General features: G+C 45.3%; 1 protein-coding gene across 1 annotated transcript; it reads left to right on the top strand.

Annotated features, from left to right (window-relative positions):
• Positions 1-11,138: 11,138 nt before the first annotated feature.
• On the top strand, positions 11,139-22,108 carry LOC131897978 (anomalous homeobox protein-like). Its single transcript, XM_059249008.1, has 8 exons — positions 11,139-11,407; positions 12,266-12,393; positions 14,392-14,515; positions 15,287-15,491; positions 15,759-15,878; positions 18,895-19,009; positions 20,874-20,958; positions 21,201-22,108. The coding sequence occupies exons 1-8, from the start codon at positions 11,159-11,161 to the stop codon at positions 21,264-21,266; spliced, it is 1,092 nt and encodes a 363-aa protein (XP_059104991.1). The 5' UTR covers positions 11,139-11,158; the 3' UTR covers positions 21,267-22,108.
• The last annotated feature ends 1,091 nt before the right edge of the window (positions 22,109-23,199 follow it).

Consider the following 23,199-nt stretch of genomic DNA (forward strand, 5'->3'; position numbering starts at 1 on the left):
AGGAATATTTGAGCTGAATTAGCCTAAAACTCTCCTCCCTGAGATCTAGCTTTCACAGGACCAGAAGGTGCCTTGCAAGATGCCAAGAGAGGGAAACAACTAAGAGTCCTACATAGCTGTGATGCTTATGAACCACAACATAATCAGCATGGCAATATATTTCAAGGGTACAATAGTGATACTCGTGTCTTTGTGGTAACCAACAGCTGTCTAAGTGGACTCAAGTCCTGCTTCACAGGAAGGAAATCATGTCTAGTACTGGAATCCTAGGCATTTACCCATGGCTAGTGAAGTCATGAGTCTTAGAGGAGAATGTACTGTGGTCACATCACTAGAGCAACATATTTCCTAACTGCTTCTAAAACATATCCTTATACTCAGAGATTAGTGTAGGTATCACCCCACATCAAAGAAGGTACTCTCTGCAACAAACTGAGATGATTATAGAAAACTACAACTAGTCAAAATGCAGATATTAATTGATTGTGTGGTGCCCGGTCCTAATGGAGACATCTACAACACAACTTCTGCACTTTCGGTTCACAGAACCAAGAAATCTACTGTAAGATTGTGTCTCCTAGAAATGATTGGAAAGTTATTTCCACTAGAAACCACAACAGTATGGCTACCTAAACAATATGTAAACCATGGTAATATCCATAAACATATTAACATGAAAGGGGGCAATTTTGCAGAACCCCTCCCATAAATAAAAAAACTAGAGGTAATTAATGACTAGTGAGGAGGAATAATTAGTTTATTCCAGGGATTTGTTCCATAATTGGCTATTCAATGCAAAGTAGTCATCCCTGAAATCATACACACCCAAGCCACACTAAATGGACTCAGGTAGCTGTATTTATACATATATATATATATATATATATATATATATATATATATATATATATAATAAAGTAAAAGAAGCCATCAACTTGAGAGGGTGAGAAGTGGAAATTGGAGAAAAGATGTAATTAAATTTCAACTAAAATATAAAAATTATAAAGAATTATTTGGAATCTCATTCATTCTCTGGAAAGGCTTCTACTTAACATTTAAGGTTTCACTTTATCCTGAAGCAGAGGAGAGCCTCTGATAATATTTGATAATATTTTTTTCTCAAGACACTATCTATCCTGGAATTCACTCTGTAGAGCAGCCTGGTGTCAAATTCAGAGAACCAATTGCCTCTGCCTCCTGAGTGCTGGGATTAAAGGTGTGTGCCACTACCCACCCAGATTTTTTTAATGTGCATTGATAATATCATCTTTGTTTGAATATAAGACAGTCTTCATTTCACATTGTGATACTTGAACATGAGAGTTTTCATCTATAATCTACTGATAGATTTTTTTTTTTCGTGACAGGGTTTCTCTGTGTAGCTTTGTGCCTTTCCTGGGACTCACTTGGTAACCCAGGCTGGCCTCGAACTCGCAGAGATCCACCTGCCTCTGCCTACCGAGTGCTGGGATTAAAGGCGTGCGCCACCACCGCCCGGCCTAGTGATAGATTTTGTCTCATCCGAAAATCACCATTAAAGTTATAACATACCCTTTGATTGGTGGCAGCCAAAGTTGGCTCCTGTGCTCAGAACTTGTGGTGGTTTGAATAAGAATGGTCCCCATAGGCTTATATATTTGAATGTTTAGTCATCAGGGAGTAGACTACATGAGAAAGATTAGGATGTTTGGCTTTTTGGAGGAAGTGTGACCTTGTTGGAGGAAGTGTGTCACTGGTGGTGGGCTTTGAGGTTTCAAAAGCCTAAGCCAGGCCCAGTGTATCTCTCTCTCTCTTCCTGCTGCCTGTGATCCAGATGAAGAACTCTCAGCTACTTCTTCAGCACCACATCTGCCTGCATGCCACCATGTTCCCCACCATGATGAAAATAGATAATGATAAATAAACCTCTGAAACAGTAAGCAAGACCCAAATAAATGCTTTCTCTTATAAGAATTGCATTGGTTGTGGTGTCTCTTCACAGTAATGGAACACTCACTAAGACAGAACCTTCACCACAGAGACATATCATTTCATAAGAATGCTTGGATCCTTTTACTGTATCATTTTTACTTCCTCAATATGCTTCTAACTGTAACACTTCCATGATAATTTTAATAATACTTTTTAACACAAAACTTTTATTGTTTACTTACTATTATAAGACCAGGACATCAGGGAAAAAAGAACAAAAGAATAAAATGTCATGAACCTATAACTTCGGAGAATTCTCTGAATAATGCTTAGAATATTTCTTTATCATTTTTAGGAAAAATTGTAAAAAAAATTTAATGGTAGTCTTTGTTGTATTTATATACAAATGTACTTCTCTGTCAATACCTTTGCTTTACACTGTATATTCAACAGTCAAATACCATTCTACAGTATGCATAAGTTGTATTACTTTCTATGGAGTTCCAGAGCTTAAAGGACTAAATAGTATTGCACCTTTGTGCTTTATTTAATTGTCTACTCTGGATGTACTTAAAAGTCATGACTCTTGTCCTACTGAAACCTACTTATATATCTAATTCCACACACCTGTTCTTGGTAAGTACATTGCTTTTAGTCACACATTTGGTTAGAACAACAAGAAAAGAGACTAAAACAGGTAGAAGGTGTTTTCTGAATCCATGAAAATAAACTAAAAAAGTACAGCAGCACAGATCTATGAATAAAGTACACCTTCTCATGCAACACTCTGAAAGAGCAAACTTTACTGAACACAACTCCTGTGCACACAGCACATTACAAGTGAACAAAGATGTCAGTCTCCATTAACTTCATCATAAGCAGATTTTTTACATCATTGGGTATTTAGAAACAATGATATTCTTACATCCCCTACATAACATTATCAAGATCAAACAGTGCTCTGACCGGTTCTGCTGTTCACCTCTCAGGTGTTCAAATGCAAACCAAAACATTATGTGGGCACATCCCCAAATTACTATTAGACCCTTAGCAAAACTATTGCCTCAAGAGAAAGACATCTCTGGTTCCAAGACATAATGGTAAAAGTTGACCTGAAAATAATAGTGTTAGTTTTTAATAATGTAACCACAACCCCCGTGTTAACAACATGCACACGGGTAATCTTCAAGCTGGACTTGTAGTTGTATCCTTCCAGACAGGGAAAGGAATGAGAAAAACTGGGCCTGTAGAGACAGCTCAGTAGCAAGAGCACTGACTACTCTTCCAGAGTACCTGGGTTTGAATCCAGTACCCACATGGCTGCTCAAAACCATCTGTTACTCCTATTCCCCAGATCCAACTCCAACTTCTGGCCTCTTGGGCACCAGGCATGAATACTGTGCACAGACATACATACAGTCAAAACATCTATACCCATAAAATATTTTTAAAAAGAGAGCAAAACCATATTTTAGCCTAGAGATGCCTCCCAAGGCTATCAAGAAGCCAAGAAAAGGGAGACTAGGAAAAGGTACAGGGAGGCCATTTCTTTAAGTGTATGGCTGTCAGGGTCATAAGTATTTTGTTGAACACTGGTCATCCTTTGAGAAGAATTCATTTTATCATCAAATGGAAGCCCTAAATGGGGCTCAAGTTCTCAAGCTAGAACCAAAAACTATCTCATAACAATTAAATATTCCTTCATGCAAGGCTGAGCCCTGTCTTGACCCACAGGTTGAGAACCATTGATTTAGAATCTAACTATAGAACTGTGCATCTCATGCAGAAAGAAATTCCCCACAGCCAGAGTAGGTCACTTGCTCCACAAATGGCCACCTCAGAACTCACAGACACAGGCACACCTGTCCACTATCACAGGATGCAAAAGAGTGGGCATAGCAAGCTTCCCACTTATGAAACTCATGGTTACTCTTGTTTTAACAGGAGAAGTATGTGAGAAAGCAGCCTGAGTTAATGCCATCTAAATGCCTCTCTCCCCATACCATGGTCTAAGAGCAGCTAACAAAGGCAACAACTTGACACAATTGAGCAACTGTTAGTTGCCCTTTCCAAGACTACATCCACCTATCACTCCACTTGATTCTTCAGCTTTTGCAGTGGATGTCATTTTTGTAAATTGTTTCCTTAAACAGCATGCTTATTTTTTGAAAGCATGTCTGAACGTTTAGAGTAGTTGTTCTCAACCTTCCTAATACTGTGGCCCTTTAATACAGTTCCTCATGTTGTGGTGAACCTCAACAATATAATTGTTTCATTGCTTCTTCATAACTAATATCTGATACTTCATAACTGATATCTGATATTCAGGATGTCTAATATGTCACCGCTGTTAGTTAAGACTCAAAGGTTAAGGTTTAGATGGACACTTCGTAAATTCTCTTAGGTTTGAGTTGAGTCCAAATTACCAAAGCAGGTAAAAATATATTTAGGTTTCTCTGCAGAAACTTATTGATTTCAAACTTAGTTAAATGGAGATAGAACATTTAGTAATGGCCCAAGAAAAAAATATAAAAATAATAATTTCCATTGAGTCTGAATTAGAGAAGTTTCTTGATTTAAGAACTTCAATTCAGAATTGAAATCATACACGTATAAGACCTGGATTAAAAAACAACAAATAACTAAACGGGAGGAAGGCTGAGGAGACGGCTCAGCAGATGAAGGCACTTGCTGCCAGGTCTGACAACCTGAGTTTGAGCCTGGGATCCACATGGTGGTGGTGTTCCTAGAGTCTGGACCCCAAAAGACCAGCAAGCAACCAGATCCAATAAAAAAGCAAATAGTCTTTTATTGCAAGTTAATTTGGTCCTCTCCCTCCATCTTTCAGAACAGTAGAGCAGGGGAGACCCTGAATAGCAATGGAGTACCTCCCAGCCAGAGGTGCTGACCTTGGCTTAATTGGTCAGTTGCAGCTGCAGGAAAGTTATTATCTCTTACAGGGTTTGCTGTGGTTACTACATTTTATATTTATCCTGAGCCTGCTAGTTGTAATTTTTAATTATTTTCTTTTACCATATGGGGACATGTGATGGAGTTTCTTTAGTAACTAGAACTAGGCCCAAGGTCAGTGGCTCAAGGGCACATCTTGCTGAACCAGGGGCCTACATCTTGCTGGGTCTTCTCTGCAGTCTGTCATGGCTGCAGAATGGCCAAAGCAGGGTCTGAGCAAGGGCCTAGGCTCCTCATTTCCCCCTATAGATGTTACTTAAGAGGACCCAATCATGGGTTCTCTCTTAGGGTCCCTAAGCAAAGGTACTGAGACCTCAGCACCATCACCTGTACTGTATTTATCCATTCCTTAACAAAGAAACTAATTTGTTCAGGATACAGGGACCAAGGGTGAGAAAGAGTAACTACATCAGTATGGGACCCAGCAAGGTGGAAATCAGATTTTCAATCATGAGAATGAGTTGAACAGTGACCACCAGCTCTGTGTTTGTTCTTGTTCCCATTTACATTTTTGCCAACCCCTCTCTGACCTTTGCCAAAGACTCTTTATCACCCCATAAGGTCAACATAGAAACAACATTCTTCTCCAAGAGCTGCACATAGCCCCTCTTGCTGTAAGAATACGAGGTCCAACCCACATTTGTTTTGTAACACCACTTCAGCAATGGAAGACAGCAAGGCTTGTAGACCGGCAATAAAGTTTTCAAGCACTTCTATGTCTATGTTGATGGCAGCTCGTGGGTCATTGTAATATTTCTCTTGTACCATTAAAGATGATATCCCAGACCCTGCAGCTGCCAGTCCCAGGCTTAGGAGAACACCTAACATGAGGGCTGTCATGGGCTCTCAGTTTAGTCAAGCCTGGTTCCACTCTAGCCTTTGACATATGTCTTTTTCTTGATGATAGATTATTTTTGGAACCAAACATACCAATATGCAAAAGTCTTTTGTCTGACTCAATACCTGCCAGTGGACACAGGGGGCCAACCTGCAGGAGCATGGCCACCACCGTCAAAAAGGAGATACCTGTGGGAAGCTCTGAATTGACTAATTATATAGGGGCTTGTTAGAGGCAGTCACGGTTCCTAGGCAGAGTCCCATTCCCACAACAGACTGTAGAGTGAGCCTGCCCTCTCCTTTCTGCTGTCAACAGCACTGAGAAGGTTGGACAGATTCAGCATAATTTCCCATAGCAGCTATTCCTTCATAGTAGGGGGCCTTAGTGTCAAAGTATAACCAACAAGAATGAGAGATATTTTGTTTAGAAGCATTTAGGACTTGATAGGAGGCCTCTAGCAGTTTTAAGAGAGGGACTGGCTCTGGTATGGTCTGAGCAGACAGCATAGTGGGGAGGTGAGGTGCCCCGAGGGATAGGAGAGCTGGGATGGCATGGGACTAGTCAGTGTGTTCTCTCTGGGAGAAGGGCCAGTTCAGGTGGTGTCAGCACTCTGTTGGGCCCTATCTTTTGGGGATCCAGCCCTCCTGGGGTGGGATAGGGATTAAGGCTATCAACCAAAGAGTGACTAGAGCCCCTGCATCATATTCAGACTCACATAGTCTAATGCCCCATATTTTACAGCTATTCCAATCTTTTGCCTTTTTACCTTGTTTTCTGAAGGTTATTTTTACAGGCTTACAGAGGTGTGGGACAGGTCCTGGGCAAATTATGTCACAATGGTATCAGATTTAGGATCAGTGAGGACACTATTAAGTTTTTGGTGGAGTGAGATGAGGTCTGTTGTGACCGGGGGCTCACAACTCCAAACCTTACAAAGTTAGTCAGATGGGCCCCCAATTTGTTAGCTCTTAATTTTTCCCAGCCTAGACAGACATAAAAACATGCCCTCCTTAAATGATCAGTTGCCCATATAGTTGTACACCAAATATCCCAGGCTTATCTTTCCAGTGAGGGACTGCTATTTTACAAATGTCAAAAACAATGTCAGGAAACCATATCCCCAGTTGGATGGCTTTAGAGATCTGCTTGACCAGGTTTCCATGGGTGTCTAAAACCTGCCAAGTGAGATTTAGGCATTGATGTGGGCTACTAACGGCCCCATCTGATGTTAGGAGGGCAAGGAACAAAGCAGGTATCAATATGGCCATCGGGAGATCTGACCTTCAGTTTAAGTCTCAGGATCAAGTTTTGCCGTCCAATTCCAGCAGGGTCTGCTGCCTCCTGATGATCTCAGTGGCTCCTTCAACTCTGGATCAGCTACATGGACATGGGAGTGTGGATCCAGTTGACAATTCCATCAACTTTGATGGCAGTGGCTGTGGTCAGAATCACAATGTAGGGTACCTTTCAGTGAGGCTCTAGGGTTCTGTGCTGATGTCTGCAGACATAGACCCAGTCTCTGGGCTGGAACTGGTGCATAGTGGGTGGAGGGGCTTTTTCACCCATCTCTTGTAATCAAGGCCGGATATCTTTGAATACTGAGGCTGCTGCATTTAGGGAGGCAAACAAGTTAGCATCATTGAACTCAGTGATCAGTTTTGACCACAAATTGGCAACTATGAAAGAGAGTCTACCGAACAGGATCTCAAATGATGTGAGTCCAAGTGTATACAGAGAGTTTTGCACTTGATACAGGGCAAAAGGAAGGAGAGACACTCAATCTCTGCCAGTCTCCATGATTAATTTGGTAAGGGTCTCGTTTAGTATCTGATTCATATGCTCTACTTGTCCAGAACTTTGCAGCCTGTAGGCACAATGTATTTCCAAACCACCCTCAAAACCTTAGCTAAGCTTTGAATTACCTAGGCAGCAAATGTGGGTCCCTTATCTGAGTCTAGCAATTCAGGCATTCCATACCTGGGGATAATGTCATCTAGTAGCTTTTTGACCACCATCTGGGCCTTCTTGTGCTTGGCAGGGAAGACTTCTATTCATTTTGAAAAGGATCTATAAAAACTAATAGAAATTTATAGCCATATTTTTCAGGCTTTACTTCAGTAAAGCCAGTCTCTCAATGAGACCCTGGGTGGTCCCCTCTCAGCCACACTCCATGCTGCCTCTGGTGGGCTTGGGGTTAGTTAGCCAGCAGGTCAGCCATTTAGAGCATATCTGCTCCACCTTGAGATGAGATTGTCTCCCAGATACCCAACCCATGATCGGCCAGTGCATTCACTTAGATTTTATGCGGGCTTCACAGACGAAACTCCAACAGCTAGAATCAGCCAGACACAAAAACTAGAAACTGAAAGGAGAGCTTGCCTGTGCAAATTAGAAAGTTACCTGATAGTAGGCACTGTAAGACTGAATGGCAGGTGGTCGTGGTAAGTTTGGGGAATTTCAGTGGAACTTCCAAAATGTTGTGCCCAGAGACCAAAATCCTAAAGACCACAAAGTGACCAGATGCAAAAGCAAAGAAACTTTTATTGCAAGTTAACTCGGGCCTCTCCCTCTGTCTGTCACAGCAGTGGAGCAGGAGAGAACCCGAGTAGCAATGGGGCAGGGTATTTATAGTTAAAGCAAGGGGGTCTGGGGATCTATGGGCTGCATAGGAACAGACTCAGAATTGGTGTAACTCCCAGTCAGAGGTGCTGTCCTTGGCTTAATTGGTCAGTTGCAGCTGCAGGGAAGTTATTTTTCTCTTATAGCAGTTGCTGTGGTTACTACATTTTATCTTTATTATGATCCTGCTATTTGTAATTTTTAATTTTTTTTATCATGTGGGGACATCTGGTGGGGGAATTTTAGCAAATAGAGCTAGGCCCAAGGTCAGTGACTCAAGGGCACATCTTGCTGAGCCCAGGGCCTATACCCTGCTAGGTCTTTTCCACAGCCTATCATGGTTGCAGAATGGCCAAGCCAGGGGTCTAGGCAAGGGCCTGGGTACCTCAGGTGAAAGTCTTGAACTGCTTCCTTCAGCTTGTCCTCTGACCTCCAAACACACAGTGGCCTGTTTACCCACAGACAGACAGTCACAAACATACACAACTGAAGAGAATTTAGAATACTGTATCAGACTTCTTTCAAATGTACAAAAGAGTGTAGCCTCTTATATATATTTAAAAGATATGCTACATTGATTTAGCATTCACTCCATTGTAATTCCAGTACTTGGGAAAGATAGGTAGGAGTATCGGAGTTCCAGGTTATCCTGTCTCCACACTAAATTCAAGGTCTACATAGTTGGAGGCCAGCCTGGTCTACATGAACCCAAAAAACACAAATCCAAATAAGAGCAAACCAGAAACCAAAATAACAACAAATTATCTTTCTCCAGGTGCAATCATGGTTTAATGTGCTGTGTATAATTTCACCTTTGCTTTCCATAGGGGTTCACAACACTCATCCATTTGCTTGTGCCATACAGCATGGTCAAGTGTCCTGATCATGAGAACTGATAACCAGAATCCCACCCTCAGAATTCTACTATGCAAATCTAACATAAGACGTGGGTTATGGGAATTCTTCTGAGGCTGTCAACACACAGTGTGCCTGGGCTGGAATCTCCGGCTGACTGGATAGACCATTTTTCTCCTCCTGGCTTTTGAATGCCATTTATGTCCTTGCTAAACTATCTTTCTCTCCAACCAGGCTCAGCCACCCCTTGAAAACTGGCTGTAGGAGTCACCTTTGCCCAGAGCCCCCAAGCTTGCTTCATCCCACACCCACAGTGTGAATATGGAGTGTGAACATAGAGTGAATGCTCACCCTCTGAATATCTGGGAACCCTAGTAAAGGCTCTGTTCCATCCCTGCAAGGCCCCCAAAGTTGCTTGTCTTCAGAGTTTGTGTCAGGGTGCCTACACTCCCATGTGGCCAGAGACAAGTCAAAGAGCACAGGGCACAAGAGGGGCCCCAACTTCGCTTATGGTTTAGGCACTGTGAAGATGCTACAGGGCATGTCCTGGGTCAGTTTTCTCCCATCCTGCTAGAAAGCACAAAGCACAGGTCTTGGTTTCTTGCCCCAACATTCAATATTCATATGGGCCTCTGGCCTGGGCAGTGCAGAGATTGAAGTTTGGATACTTTGTAGCTATACCTTACAGCCCAGGGGCACCGGTTGTGAAAACCACAAAAGTAGGCACACGGGGGTGGGGTGGAAGGTGGGAGGTGGGGCGTGGGGGTGGGTGGGAAGAGCATGTCAGCAAGGAGTTGGCGGAAGAACACACAGTGGGAGGGTGTTGTGGGAAGGCGCCTCGGGTGTGTGGGTGGGTGGTGGTGTCCGGAAACCAGGTGGGCTGTGGGGCTGAGCACCGCGCCGTTCTGTCTCGACTTCTGGTGTTTGGAGTCCAGCATTTGCCAGCCTCTTCCTGAAAAAGAACAGTGTTTTGAAAAGGTACCCGGCACCGTGTTGCTGGCCCTGTGGTTCCAGCCTGGGTGGGGGATTCAGAGAGCCTTTTTCTTCCTCAGATAAGGGTCTCATCAGGAATGGACCTTGGTCCCAGCCAGTGGGGAGTTAGAGTACTGGACAAAACGGGAGTCCTAAGATAGCTTTCTTCCTCATCTACGAGAGCCTTGAACTTTCTGTTGGGAGCTGTTGAGGCACATGATGAAGACCCCAGTGTGCACAGAAACCAATTGCAGGGAGGTTCTTGGTAGCAAGCCCGGTAAGCTGACTGCAAGGCACAGCCAGTACTCATTCTCACTCGTTCCCCGTGTTCCACAGAAATGGGATCTCTGGGATTAGGTTTTATACCTGAAAAATGTATCATCAACATGCTGTGCCAATGCCCTAAGGTGGGAGCTCTTAGAGCTTGTGAATTCACTGACAAATCGTATTTTCTCCCTTAGTGGGTTCCTTCTGTTTTCAAATGCTCCAGGATCCAGCATTTCATCCTGGAAGTCTGTGCCCTTGGCTCTGTGAAAGGAGCAACTGCCTGTGGTTAGAATGAGTGCCTTGTTACCCATGTGGCAGGTGCCAGCAAGTGTCTCTGGGAAACTCTGTGGGGCCACAGCAAAGAGCAAAAAGAAACTTGATCATAGTTTATATCAGAGCCTGGAGCATAGTAAGGAAAAAGAGATGCAAGGATCAGTCCAGGGAGAAGGGTCAAGGCTCTGAAAGGTGAGATTGGATGGTTGTGCCCTGCTCAATGGTCTGTGCACAGCTGCCTTCCTTAGGGACACAGTTATTTGGGTGAATTAGAAGAAGGATGTGTGAGATACCCTAGTTTTTCTCAGGTGGGTTATTCTACCTTGGAAGTGATAAAGTCTCGGGCTCATATAACACCTGCCTCCTGGAATTGGTCTGAAGAATCGTGGATGGAACACAGTTGGTATCAATGTTATTCTGAACATTCTGTGTTGACAGAGTTCCTCCTGCAGGATGGAGAACTTCCTGAGGCTGCTGCGGGAGCATGGGGACACCCACTCTCCCCCACAAGAGCTGGTGACTCTCGCAGGCAAGCTATGTCGGGACTTCCAACACAACTTTGTTCAGGTGCTATCTTTGGTGGAAGCCATTCTGGACAGCCGGCATCGTTGGCATCTGCTAGAAAATGCGGACGTAGCACTGGTGTGCACCCAGGTCCTGATCCAGCAGGAGCAGCAGTTTTCAGCCCTCCAGATACTAGAGGTATGCTAGAGAGTAGTAGGGACACAGCAGCCTCCACCATCACCAACATGTCGTAAGGCATCCTTTCCTCAGGCAGGATGGCCCACTCTCACTTGACCAAGACATTCCTTGGTGACCTTGACAAATACCTTTTAGAAAATCCTTATTGGATGGTGATCCTCTGCCAGGTGGTGAGCAAATATGTTGATGTGATGCTGTGTAGCACCTTTGACATAGACACCTAGATATATGGCATGAAGTGTTGATAAAATGGTGCATAGCAGTAATCTCAGCACTCAGGAGGCTGAGGAAAGGCAATGGCGAGTTGTGGACCAGCCTGTGTCAAAATGATAACACAAAACCATCCAGAAAAAATGAGATCAACAAACAGGGAGCACATAGTTGGAACTGAGGTGACTAATCAGTAACAATTAGTGGCATTGGTGATTAGAAACCCTGGAGTGGGACTAGGAACTCATTTAGGGAGTTATTGCCCAGAGCCAGGTAAGGAGAACAGCACATAGTGAAACTGCTGTATTTGCTCTCTGTACTTGTATGATTCATTGGATGACTGGGTTTACTTATTTGTTTGGAGGGCTGAAGGGTTTAAGATCAGAAACCAGACCCTAGATCTGTTTGTTGCTGGCATAAATGTCTACCATGGCCTGTGTGGTAACTGGCTAGCCCAGGGTCACACTTTCTCAGGGACTAGTAGGAATTGGAGGGCTTGTAGGTTTGGCTAACATTAGTGGTTTGTTGACCAGTGGGTTCAAGTATAGATGACTGCCTTTCCCATAGGCTGGGTTGGTGTGGATGACAGATTTCCACACACTCCAGGGCCTATAGGGGTGACTGGGTTTCAGCAGGCTTTCCCTACAGGAGTGTCGAGTGCCAGGAGGCAGCAAGGAGCTGATACAACTCTGGAATGACATTCACTACCACCTGACCATGAAGAAGCTGGGTGTCACCATGCTGAGCCCAGTGCAGAAGTTTCGCTGCAGGAAGAGGTACTTGCTAATTCTCCTCTGTTCTGGATCCTTGGGTTTTCCAGAAGCTAGATGTGTCATCCAAAACCCAACTATTGGTGAAATTATTAAGGCCACTCCACGTAGTTAAAAGGGAGGTTTATTTTGTGGGGTAACTTACAAGTGAATGGATAGTTTACAGAGTCTGGGAAAGGCGTGGCACAGTCCGGCGGTGTTCTCTGGAGAACTCTGCTCGGTCTGCCTCCAGCGTCCAAGGTCCAGGAACCAAGAGAGCAGGCTCATCCGGATCTCAGGTCTTCAGGGTCCTCTCTTGGCCCCACCTTGTAGGCGTGACAGTTACCGAAGCCTCAATGGAGGTTGGAACTTCCAGATCAAAGCTGGAATGGCTACCCACTACACCCAACAGAGCTGAGGAAACAAGGATAGGAAGTCACCTTAGCAGTAGTTATTGAAATGTAATGAACATAGTGACTGCAACCCCTGTGTGCCCATCACCAAGACTGACAGCACAGTGCTGTGGTGGCTGGAAGTGGATTGCTGTGTGCACCTTGACATCCTGACTGTTTGTACTTCCCGTCATCACTAGACAAGAAGCCTGTGGATGAGAATAGTGAGTGTGAAGGGCAACTGAGTTTTGCTCAACTGTTTCTCAGATCATCTATTCCCCACATCTAGGTGCCAGGCTAGACATGGGGCAGGGGGCTGCAGGATGAGAAGGTTATCAATATTAGTCTCATCTTTATCATTTATGGAGGAGAAATCTTGCATGAAATAGTCAAGTCCCATGCCTGAGGAGTTTCATGGGAGATACAAGGTCAGGGATCCCTAGACACTGAGATTGTGGAGCGTTTGTTCTTTATCTGGGGACTCTCAGTGGAGAAGGAGGGCTGCAGACTTCCCTTTGCTGCTCCAAGTAATCTGGGCTTTCTGAGTCACAGGGTCCACTCACTGTAGGAAGAACAGAGTTTTTTGGGTTTTGTTTTTTGTTTTATTTTATTGTTATTTAGAATCTAAAAAATATTGACAGTATGAGATATGTCCTTGGAAGCTCAGTAGGTAATCAGTCATTGGAGACAGACAATCAACCTCAGGAGCATGTGAGCAGTGACCAGAACATGGATATGCTGCGAATATGCTGGTCAGCACTGCAATGTCTTGGAGATCAGCTATGGTCCAGAGCTGAAGTATAAGAAGGAGGTGCTCTCTGTTGATTAGGAACTGCCCAGAGCAGGGTAGTTCATTCTGGATGTGTTTGGCCTGGTGGAGGCTCTGGAGTCCTAGGTGGATTGCATTTGGGATGTGTTAGATGAGATGCTCTTGGGCTGTGCACACATGCCATACATCTGGATATCATGTATCAGCCTAGACATAAGAGAAAGACAGCTACAGGGTCCCCTCAGTGACTCAGAAATCCCCATGCAGTGCCGAGAGAAGAAGGAAGAAATAATGATGGTCCTCCTGCATGGTGCAGGGGCTTCTGCACACAGAGCATAAAAGGAGAAGTGTAGCAGGAGGATGAGAATGGAGGATACAAGGGGCTAGGAAGCTGAGTTCAGGGGATGAGTGAGAGAGGGCCAAGGGGAAGCCAGCATCAGTATATGGAAGGTTCTTATTCTCTGAGAAGTTATGTTGTGAAGGAGTGAGCCAGGAGAGGCGGATAGAGGGATTCATGTATGAGGTGATAGAGTCCCAGCTTTAAGAGCTCATGGGGATGACCCTGAAGAAGAAATGCTGGAAGAAATTTGTTAAACCTGCTGTAAACAGGGCAGTACAGGGAGTCAGTGTTCCTGCTGAGCTGAGCTCTGGGGTATCCTGTTCTCACTGGAGGACTGCAGAGTGTGGTAGACAACCAAGTGGCCTCCCAGAAAGTAGGAATTAGGCATTTTGAGGTGACTTGGAATGGGAGGCAGGGGTGGACTGGAGAACGCGTCTCAGAACCCCTTCCCTGTGAAGTGCCAGGACCTGAGAAGGGAGCAGGTGGAGCTTACGTTATAATTCCTCCTGGCCCTCCTTATCCAGGAACCCCCCACCTCTTACCCTCTGCCCTGAGGGCCCTAAGAGCCGGAACTTCCTCCCAGAGATCCGCTGCCATCTGCAGAACTTTGCCACAGGTGTGAGCACTTATCCCAAGAAGGCCCAGTTGGTAAGGACAACAGCCTACTCCAAGTGGCTTCTCTGCCACACTCCAGAATTCTTCCTTCATCCAATAACTAAGTCTCCTCACCTCCTCCTGAGTAACTCTCTTCTCTTCCTAGGCAGCTTTTCCTACTTCCCTCCAGCCGACTTCCCTTCCATCTTCCCCGAGGTCCTCTTGTCCTTCTCCTAGGCAGGTCCTTCTTCTTTCAGGCGGCCCCCTCCACTATGTAGCTCCTTTAGCTGTCTTTGTTTCCTTCTCCTCAGCTCAGTGGGATCCCCAGCCCTCTCCCAGGGTGCTGGTGGACTCCACCTTTTCCTGACCTCTTTTTTTGCCAAGCTTGGTTTTCTCATGGGGGGGGGCGGGTGCCTACTTCTCACCCTGGTTAATTTGCAGATGCTCCCCAGTACTGTGCTCTGTAACCCCAAGTGAAGGTCACAATGGGGCAAGGAAGAGGGCTCCCGGTTGAGAGCAGTGCAGGCACTGATTCATGGTAGCATCAATCTAGCCCTTTTCCTGTCTTAGGGTCTTGGGTGCTTAGAGCTTCAGTTGACCTAGAAAGGAGTGGATGCAGGAGGTGGGGCATGTGTGTATTGCTCTCTACTTCTTCAGCATGTGCTAAGTAGACAATCTGTTTCCAGTGTACCAGTTCACTGATCACCATCTCTGCCACCATTCCAGGGGTCAGGCTGGGCTGTGCTTCCTTAGTGGATATGAGCTGTCCCAGTCACCTCTGTGCACCCTTGTAACTCAAGGATGATTGTCTTATTTGGGGGTCAGAAGGAACTGGCTTTGGAGACCGGCTTGACTCCTGAGCAAGTGTACAACTGGTTCGCCAATTATCGGCGACGTCAGAAGGCTTGTGCCCTGCACATTGAAAATCACGAGGCCACATCAGAAGTCTCCAGTGCAAATAAGAGTGATCCTGAAGCACTGCCACTTTCAGAACACCATCACGAGTCTGCAACTGTGTCTCAGTGGTCAGGTGAGCAGCCCAAGGGCTTCTTGGGGGCTGATTTTTACAAGATCTAGCTGACTTGGGATTGACCATGGCATGGCTGTGTGTGTCTGAAGGTGGGGATTGACGTAGTGAGGAGGGGACAGTGAGTAGATCTGCGAAGTGAATCAATCTCCAGGTTTGGAATTGTTGGTTTGTACTGAAGTCAGACCAAGGGACAAGCTACTGTGGAGCTGCTCTCAGCTGGGGAGGAGGCTAAGACCCACTGCACCCCTCTCTCTGCTCTACTTTTAGCCGGATGTGAAGGAAGTGGGACTCTACAGTCCCCAGAGACCACCCAAGAATCACATGGATTGCAGTCCTTGGCTGTGAACTTTTCTGAAGACAGCACAACCCCACAGTCATGGCTTTCAGGTAGTGCCATCAACTCAGTCCATGGGACATGTTTCCTCTTTGGTCCCATCCTTCTTTGGGTGGAGAGAAGAGTATAATTTAACCTTAACCCCAGTCTTTTGTGTGTTGGGCCTTGACATTGTGGATTGATTTTGTACTTTTTTTCTGACTATTTGGTCAGGCTTTTATTTCATGGAGTGAGCAGCAGCTGGTATGTCTCTCACTGCCTGATCCTCTCCATGCATTTTGCTCCCTGTGGCAAGGCACGAACCTTCTGCATACATCCCAGCATTGATCAGTCATGGGAGTGGTGCCAGGCTGGACACTGGCCAGGTGTATGCCTAGGTGATGGTTCATGTGACCTCTCTTCTATGACACGGGGATGTGATAGGGCCTGCCACACAGGCTGTCACAGAGATTGAGGGGATATTGAACAAAAGCTCTGTTCACATTTGAGGCACATTAGCACTGATGGAATTTTCATTAGATTATTGTCAGCTTCTGCCTGATGTTCCTTTAATACTAGCCATCATTTATTCACTTAATATTAAGGTCTTGTCAATCATTTTCTGTTTTGGAGTTCCATGCAATAGACTTTATATTTATATAAAGATAAGCACGTCAGAGCCCAGACTCGGAAGCCACAGGGATGAGCAGGCAGGGTGATTAGTGATGTGCCAAGTTCCACAGCTTTGTCTGCCACATTCCACATTTCCAATATGAGATGGCATCACCTCCCAACTCCTCCCTCCCAGAGAGACCCACCAAAGGCACATTGTTTGGTTATGTTCCCCAGGTCACTCTATGAATGTGAGGGGTACCAGGAGGAGCTAAGTTGCCATCCTGTCAGCCTCACCTCCACATGTCCTGTCCCTGGCCTCTGTTCCCTGGCTACTAGCAGCAACATGCTTGATTCCTCTATGTCTGCCCCTGAGTCAAGGATGATGTCCCTTGCACTGTCATCTTCCAAGGAAGTTTTCCTCTACATGGGGCAAATGGACCATAAAAACCAGCTGGATTCTGGGATGGGTCCTGAAGATGCCACCATGGCCATGGCCTTTGCTACCCTTAGCAATCCCAGCCATGCAGGTGGGTCCACCTTGCACAAAAACGAGATTCTGGTCTATCCCCCACAACTACTCATGTCCTCAGGTCCTTAGGCTCTGTGTTGGGGAGGAAGTGTGGATATAACCACCGTCTGCTTGATTCTTTAATGTTCAGTGAAACCCAGAACTACTGGAGCAGGAACAGACTCTTCCCACAAATTATCCAGATTATTTCTCATTTATGTCTATGAGTAAAAAAATGAATGAAAAACAAGACAATTAGGAAAGAGTTAAACTGGGAGACAGTAGTTATGTCCATATGTTAAGCTGTCCCCACCCCCCCAAAACTGCCCTTTCTAATGCATGAGTACCCGCCCCTTTCTGTCCTGCACATCACTCTAGGGTAGAAATGTCAGTAGTTTGATTTTCAGTTATCACTGCAGTTGTAAGTGCCTTTAAATTGCATTTTTGTGTGTATAACACAACAGAGTTATGCAACTTTCCATCTTGCAAGGCCCTGTTGACTTGCCTTGTGTTTCTTAGCATTCCTTGAACCTAATGCATCCTTTTTTTCTTGCAGCTTCTAATTGCCTCTTTAAAAAAATACATTTTTTAAAAATGTACTTCCTCTAGCAAGCCCCTGTCACCTAAAGGTTCCATACCACCCCCTGCAAAGCACCACCAAAAGTGGAGTAAGTTGTCAAATACCTGAGCTATGGGACACAGTTCTCATCCAAAGCATCACAAGCTCTATATTTTAAAAGTATCTCTCTTTCTCTGTCTCTATCTGTTATTTTACATACCAACCACAGTTTCCTCTCCCTCCTCTCTTCCTGTTCCCTTCCTCCACTTTCTGTATACCCTCCTCATTCACTCCTCCTCCATCTCCATTCAGAAAGGGGTTGGCCTCCCCCATGGGCATCATCAGCATGGCATATCAAGTTGAGGCAGGACCAAGCTTCTCCTCCCTGCATCAAGGCTGAGCAAGGCATCCCACCATAAGTTCCAAAAAGCCAGCTTATGCACCAGGGGCAGGTCCTGATCCCACTGCTAGGGGCCCCACAGACAGATCAAGCTACAGAACTGACACCCGCATGCAGAGGGCCTAGGTCAGTCCCATGGAGGCTCCCTAGCTGCTGGTCCAGAGTCTGTGAGCTCCCACTAGCTCAGGTCAGCTATCTCTTTGGGTTCCTCCATCATGATGTTGACCCCACTTGCTTGTACAATCCCTCCTCCCTCTCTTCTCTCCACTTGACACTCACTGCATACACCAAGCTTGTTGGCTGGCCTGAGAGCTTCCAGGGAGTCTCTTACTTCCACCTCCAATCTAGTTGTCAGGCAGGAGGCTAGAGCTAGTTTTGCCCCAGGCCCCTGTTTCTGGTCTGGGGTCAAGCTATGTTAGTGCTGGCTGTACTACTGCATGGACTAAAGGCAGTGTGGAGCCTTCCTTTCAGGCTTCTCTCCTGCCTGTATATCCACCCAGAGATAACCCACTCTACTATCTTGTCTTCTAAGAGTTAAAAGTCTTCCAAAAAGTCAATCTGTGGCACAGCTGGAGAGAAAGTCAATGGGCAGGGTGAGGTAGCACCAGCTTTCTCCTGAATGAAATCTCAGAAACCTAAGATAAGAGGTAAAAACTGGAAACAGTAAAGCTGACCTGTGTCCAAAGCCTGACGTGCCGGTTGCATGTCATGGACAAGAGGGGGAACATGTAGAGTAGATTGAAACCGTGGCATTGGACTGTCAAAAGCCCGTAGTGGAAAGCCTAGCCTAGAGTCATCAGAAATGGACTTTCACTTTGTCTCTGAAGGTCAGATAGGCCACAGAGGTTGGAAGATCTGCCCATCATTTTCTTGAGAGTGAGGCTGAGACCCCGGGGTGGTGAACTGTTTTCTTACAGCTTTGGCTGCCTCCGGGAGACAGTGGCTGTGCCAGAGGTGTGCTGTGTGCCTTCCTTTCACCTATGGTTTGTGGAATTTCTTTACCTGCAGAATTTATTGACCTCCACAGTAGTTGCTTCAAGAGCTTATACCCAGAGGATAGTCCAGGACTGAGCAGTGGGGAAGCAGATTCCACTGAAGGCTCCAAAATTCATCATCCCCACAGGTAAGGCAGAAGAGTCCTGGGCATTCTGTGGATCGCAAGGCAGGATGGGGCTTAGTTTACAGACTTATAACTTCAGAATCTGCACATAAAGTTCTTTCCTTATGTGTTTCTGAAAATGTTAACACTCCTTCCCTCAACCAAGGAACACCAGAAACACCAGCACATACATGGACATCCTGTACCTTGGACGGTATGCAAGCTTGCCCCTGGCCAGAGCTCTTCCTTGAATTTACAAGCATTTTCTTCATATTTATTCTATAGACCAAGGCTGCTGGTTTCTGAGAAGTACAGAATGGACTTTAGTACATTTTAGTACTACACACTGCCTAAAGTCCATGACCTTTTAATATGTCAGATTGTTTTGAAAGGGCTTAAAAAACCTAAGAGATGCCAGGACATGGGCTTTATTAAGATAGGCTACCAGGGCTTCTGGGAGGACTGGAGGGGCATGAGTGTATAGCCCAGTAGAGGGTTCTGTGGTGGAGAGATAGTGTCCAACAGCCTAAGGGACTAAAGAGACAAAGATGGATAGTGTCCAGAGTTTCCCAAGGTTCTGTTATTGAAAGAAGATGCCCCAGGTTTTCAAGAGACTGTAGATGGGTGAAGTATATGAGTGATCTGAGGTATTTTGGTCAAGATAAGATGACAAAAACCTCTAGGTTGGAAGATATCTCAAGAAGACTGGAAGTATTGCCTGGGGTCTTCTGATGCTAAAAGAGTTGCTACATCCTGTTTCAGTATACACCTGTCCTATCTTCACTAGGGATGGCCAAGGCCGTGTTTCCAGATTGTGATGGAACCTTTCTCATGTCACCCACCGGGTCTCTGACACACCAGGGCTAGGGATGTTCTTCTGGTATAATGGTTAGCTTCATTCTTCTGTGTGACGGTATTCCAGGGGGAGATAGAAATAGATGTATGCTCATCCCAGACAGGGAACTGAAAACAGATCAAAGTAGCAATACCACCAAAGTCCATCTGGGTGAAGGATAAGTTTAAGGGGTCACTTACAGAGTAGGGATGATCAAATGCAGCTGCATCGCCAAAAGCCTACCCCAACATGTGTGATGACCCCCAAAACCTGGAATCCTGAAGCTCTCTTATAGGCAATTTGACAAGTTTAGTATCCTTCCTGGGCATCTCAGCTCTTCAGAGTCTCCTTCAGGCAGCTTGGCTAATCCAAGTCTCCACACTCAGCAGTTGCTTACTGCTTCCATAACCATAGGGAAGGATCTTTGTCAATTTTAAAAGTTTCAGCTTTCCCAGATGTGAAGTTTGTTTAATTCCTGAGTCTCATGCATCTTCCTCCTTCCAGGAGGGAATGTTCCAACCAGGAGGAAATGACTCCATGACAGTTCCGTAGAATTCCATGTAAATAGAATCAGATACTGTGCACTCAGGGGTTTTGTTGTTTGTTTGATGACAAAAGTTTTTTTTTCTGTAGATTTGGTTGTCCTTGTACTCCCAGCTGTCCTCCTGCCTTAGCCTGGGAGTGCTGTAATTGTAGGTTTTGGCTCCATGACCAGCTTTTTGTTTGCTTTTGCTTTGCTTTTCTCTGGTGTCAAGTGCTTAGTGTATGCACTGTGAGATTGTCCTGGGAGGACTGGATCGGCATCACCGATGCCCTCTTCGTTTGCTGTCTATGACCTACCACATGAGCCTGCTCACATTATGATGTTTTCCTCCTGATGGACTCTTCAGAGTGCCTTGTCTGACCAGTGTTCACAATTCCATCTGTCATGCAGAATGGCTTTGATATATAGATATGGGACTATGGGCATGATGTCATCCAGTATCCCCTAGAGACAGAACCTTTTCTGACGTGAGAAACAGAATTGCACAAGACAGAGGTCTTCCCTTTCAGTTTTCTAGAGGTGTCACCAGCCTCATCTGCAATGCCAACACCTGTGTCAACCATGGAGCTGTGCCAAACCTTGCCCTCCAGCCAGGTGAGACACTCTGAGGTTTGCATGTTTCTTCTCAGAGGTAGTTATCCTGGGCAGTGAGTAAGGAACAGAAGTAACTTGTGGGTGGATGTTACTATATTCAGAACTGGGTTGGGGTTAGGGTACAGATCCCTCTCCTAATTCCAGAATGGGTCTGATGAGGCTAGGAGGTACCCAGGTAGGAAGGCAGGTGTTTCAGAGCCTGAGAGCATGCCTCTATGTGTAATGCTGAGCTGGTTTTTCAGGTGCAGTGGCCTGAAGTCCAGACCTCCCTCTTGGAATGCTTTCTGGAGAGCCATGATGCTTTTTGAGTTTTTTCGGTGCAGCCTGGGCCAAACTACCCACGAGGAGATAGGCCAGCACATGGAATGATCAAGTGTGGATTATTCACCAGTTCAACGCAAGTTACAGAGCTTTTCCCTAAACAAAAATCAGTGTTCCCAGAGTTCCCCAAGAGAGCCTGCTAGGAAGTCCCAAAAGTTCTTGTCATACCACACTGAGTAGTTTGGATAGCAGTTCTCTGTATTGGCAAAGTTTTTGAGAAAAATTTGTGGTATCGTAAGTCTAACGTAGGATTGCTTCCTATAGGCAAGATAAATGTGAATGACAAGTGCTGAGCAGGAAGGCTACCTAGATAGATCAAGGAAGAATTTTCCACTGTTGAGCCTTCCTACTCACCTGTACACGGGGCCAGCCTATTCCACTCATTAACTTTATGAGTGGGTATGGAGAGTGATATGACAATCCTTTCTTTGTTCATGGGCCCTCCTCCTAGAGTTCTGAGCAACAAAGTCGACTGGAGATAGCTCAGATAGGGTGAAGCAGATAGGAAGTGAATTTTCCTTACCACCTTGAATCCTTTAAGTTTCTGAAAGTATTGTTTTATTAAACTAAATTAAGGATTTTGTTTCAAACTCCCCACTTTATACTGTACCCTAACATCTGTTCATATCAATGCAAAGAGATTAACACCAGTTTTCCCCAGACCGGTGTTTGTGGTGGGGTGGTGTTAACTGATGCTCCCTAAACCTCCAATGGATGTTGCCTCTTTCCTAGAATAGTTTGTAAGCACCGTTTGGCTGCCATCCTCTCTCATCTCTGTTCCTTCCCCTTTGGTTGGTTATTTCTTCATTATAAATTCCTGAAAGCTCTATTTCTTGTTGAGTTGTTGTGGTCTATATGATTTGCTGTGGAGTCTGATGGCCCTCTCATCACCTGCCCGGGTGTCTGGTGAGGTACACAAATGAGGAGCTACTGCTGGGGTACAAGAAGGTTGGGTTCACCAAGCAGGGGAATCTTAACCAAAATTGGGGATGGGTATTATGGGAGAGTGGGGTAGGGGGTTTCAGCAAGTGAAACACGTGCTTTGTCACTATGGGTGAACCCTATTATACTCTTCAGCTAGGGATCAGATAGTCCTTAATCAATGAAGGGGAGGCAGGCACTGACAATGGCTTCTCAGGAGCTCAAGTCAGAGGATCTGTTGACATCAACCACTTATCTTCTGGCCACAGGAATACTGAGTCTCTAGACCTGCTCACCTGGCTGACTCACCTAGCTTCAGTGGTGGTGTGGACAGTGACTGCTGTGCTTTGGGTTGCTGAAGAGGACTACTGGTCCTCTCAGGAGGCTTAATCTGTCCTCAGCCTGTGACCTCTATTATGTATGTCAGGATATGATCTCCAATGTCTTAGCTTACTTTCTTGTTGCTTAACACAGTGGTCTTTCAGGGCCTTCCCAAGGCAACTCCAGCACTGCCCCACATGGCCTGGCCTCAGCTGTTCTCTGAAACCATGAAGCAGGACTTCCTAAACCCACCAATCTTACATCTTGTGTGTTTTTAAAATAGTACTACATGGATGCTGCTGCTGCCAACTTCAGGGAGAGCCTGTCTCCTCATGACCATGGTGGCATCAGCTTCTATGTGCTGACTCTGTGTCATAGTCACAGTCAGTTGACTTAGAGAAACAGGAAATCTCTTCAGTTTTGGTTTGCTTTCATCAAATGAGTTTGGACCTTCACAGAATGGAGCCTCCAGTGGGATGCCTTCAGGACACCCTCCCCATTGTCCCAGAACAGCACTTTTCTCTTTAGTGGTGCTGATCTCTGACAATTACAGCTTGTTTCTCATCACCAGACTGATGTCTCACATCTTGAGATTTTTCTCTACCTAACAGAAGATCTCATTACATTCAAATTTAGATTTACTCAAGTACTTGGGGCACAATCAGAATAAAACCAGAA

The sequence above is a fragment of the Peromyscus eremicus genome, chromosome 23 (genome assembly GCF_949786415.1).
Source record: "Peromyscus eremicus chromosome 23, PerEre_H2_v1, whole genome shotgun sequence".
Taxonomy (NCBI): domain Eukaryota; kingdom Metazoa; phylum Chordata; class Mammalia; order Rodentia; family Cricetidae; genus Peromyscus; species Peromyscus eremicus.

Excerpts from the sequence above, each read along its gene's own strand:
- LOC131897978 (XM_059249008.1), top strand. The coding sequence starts at position 11,159 with ATGGAGAACTTCCTGAGGCTGCTGCGGGAGCATGGGGACACCCACTCT. Across the intron at positions 12,394-14,391 it reads AAGTTTCGCTGCAGGAAGAG|GAACCCCCCACCTCTTACCC; the intron begins GTACTTGCTAAT and ends CTCCTTATCCAG. Across the intron at positions 14,516-15,286 it reads ATCCCAAGAAGGCCCAGTTG|AAGGAACTGGCTTTGGAGAC; the intron begins GTAAGGACAACA and ends TTTGGGGGTCAG.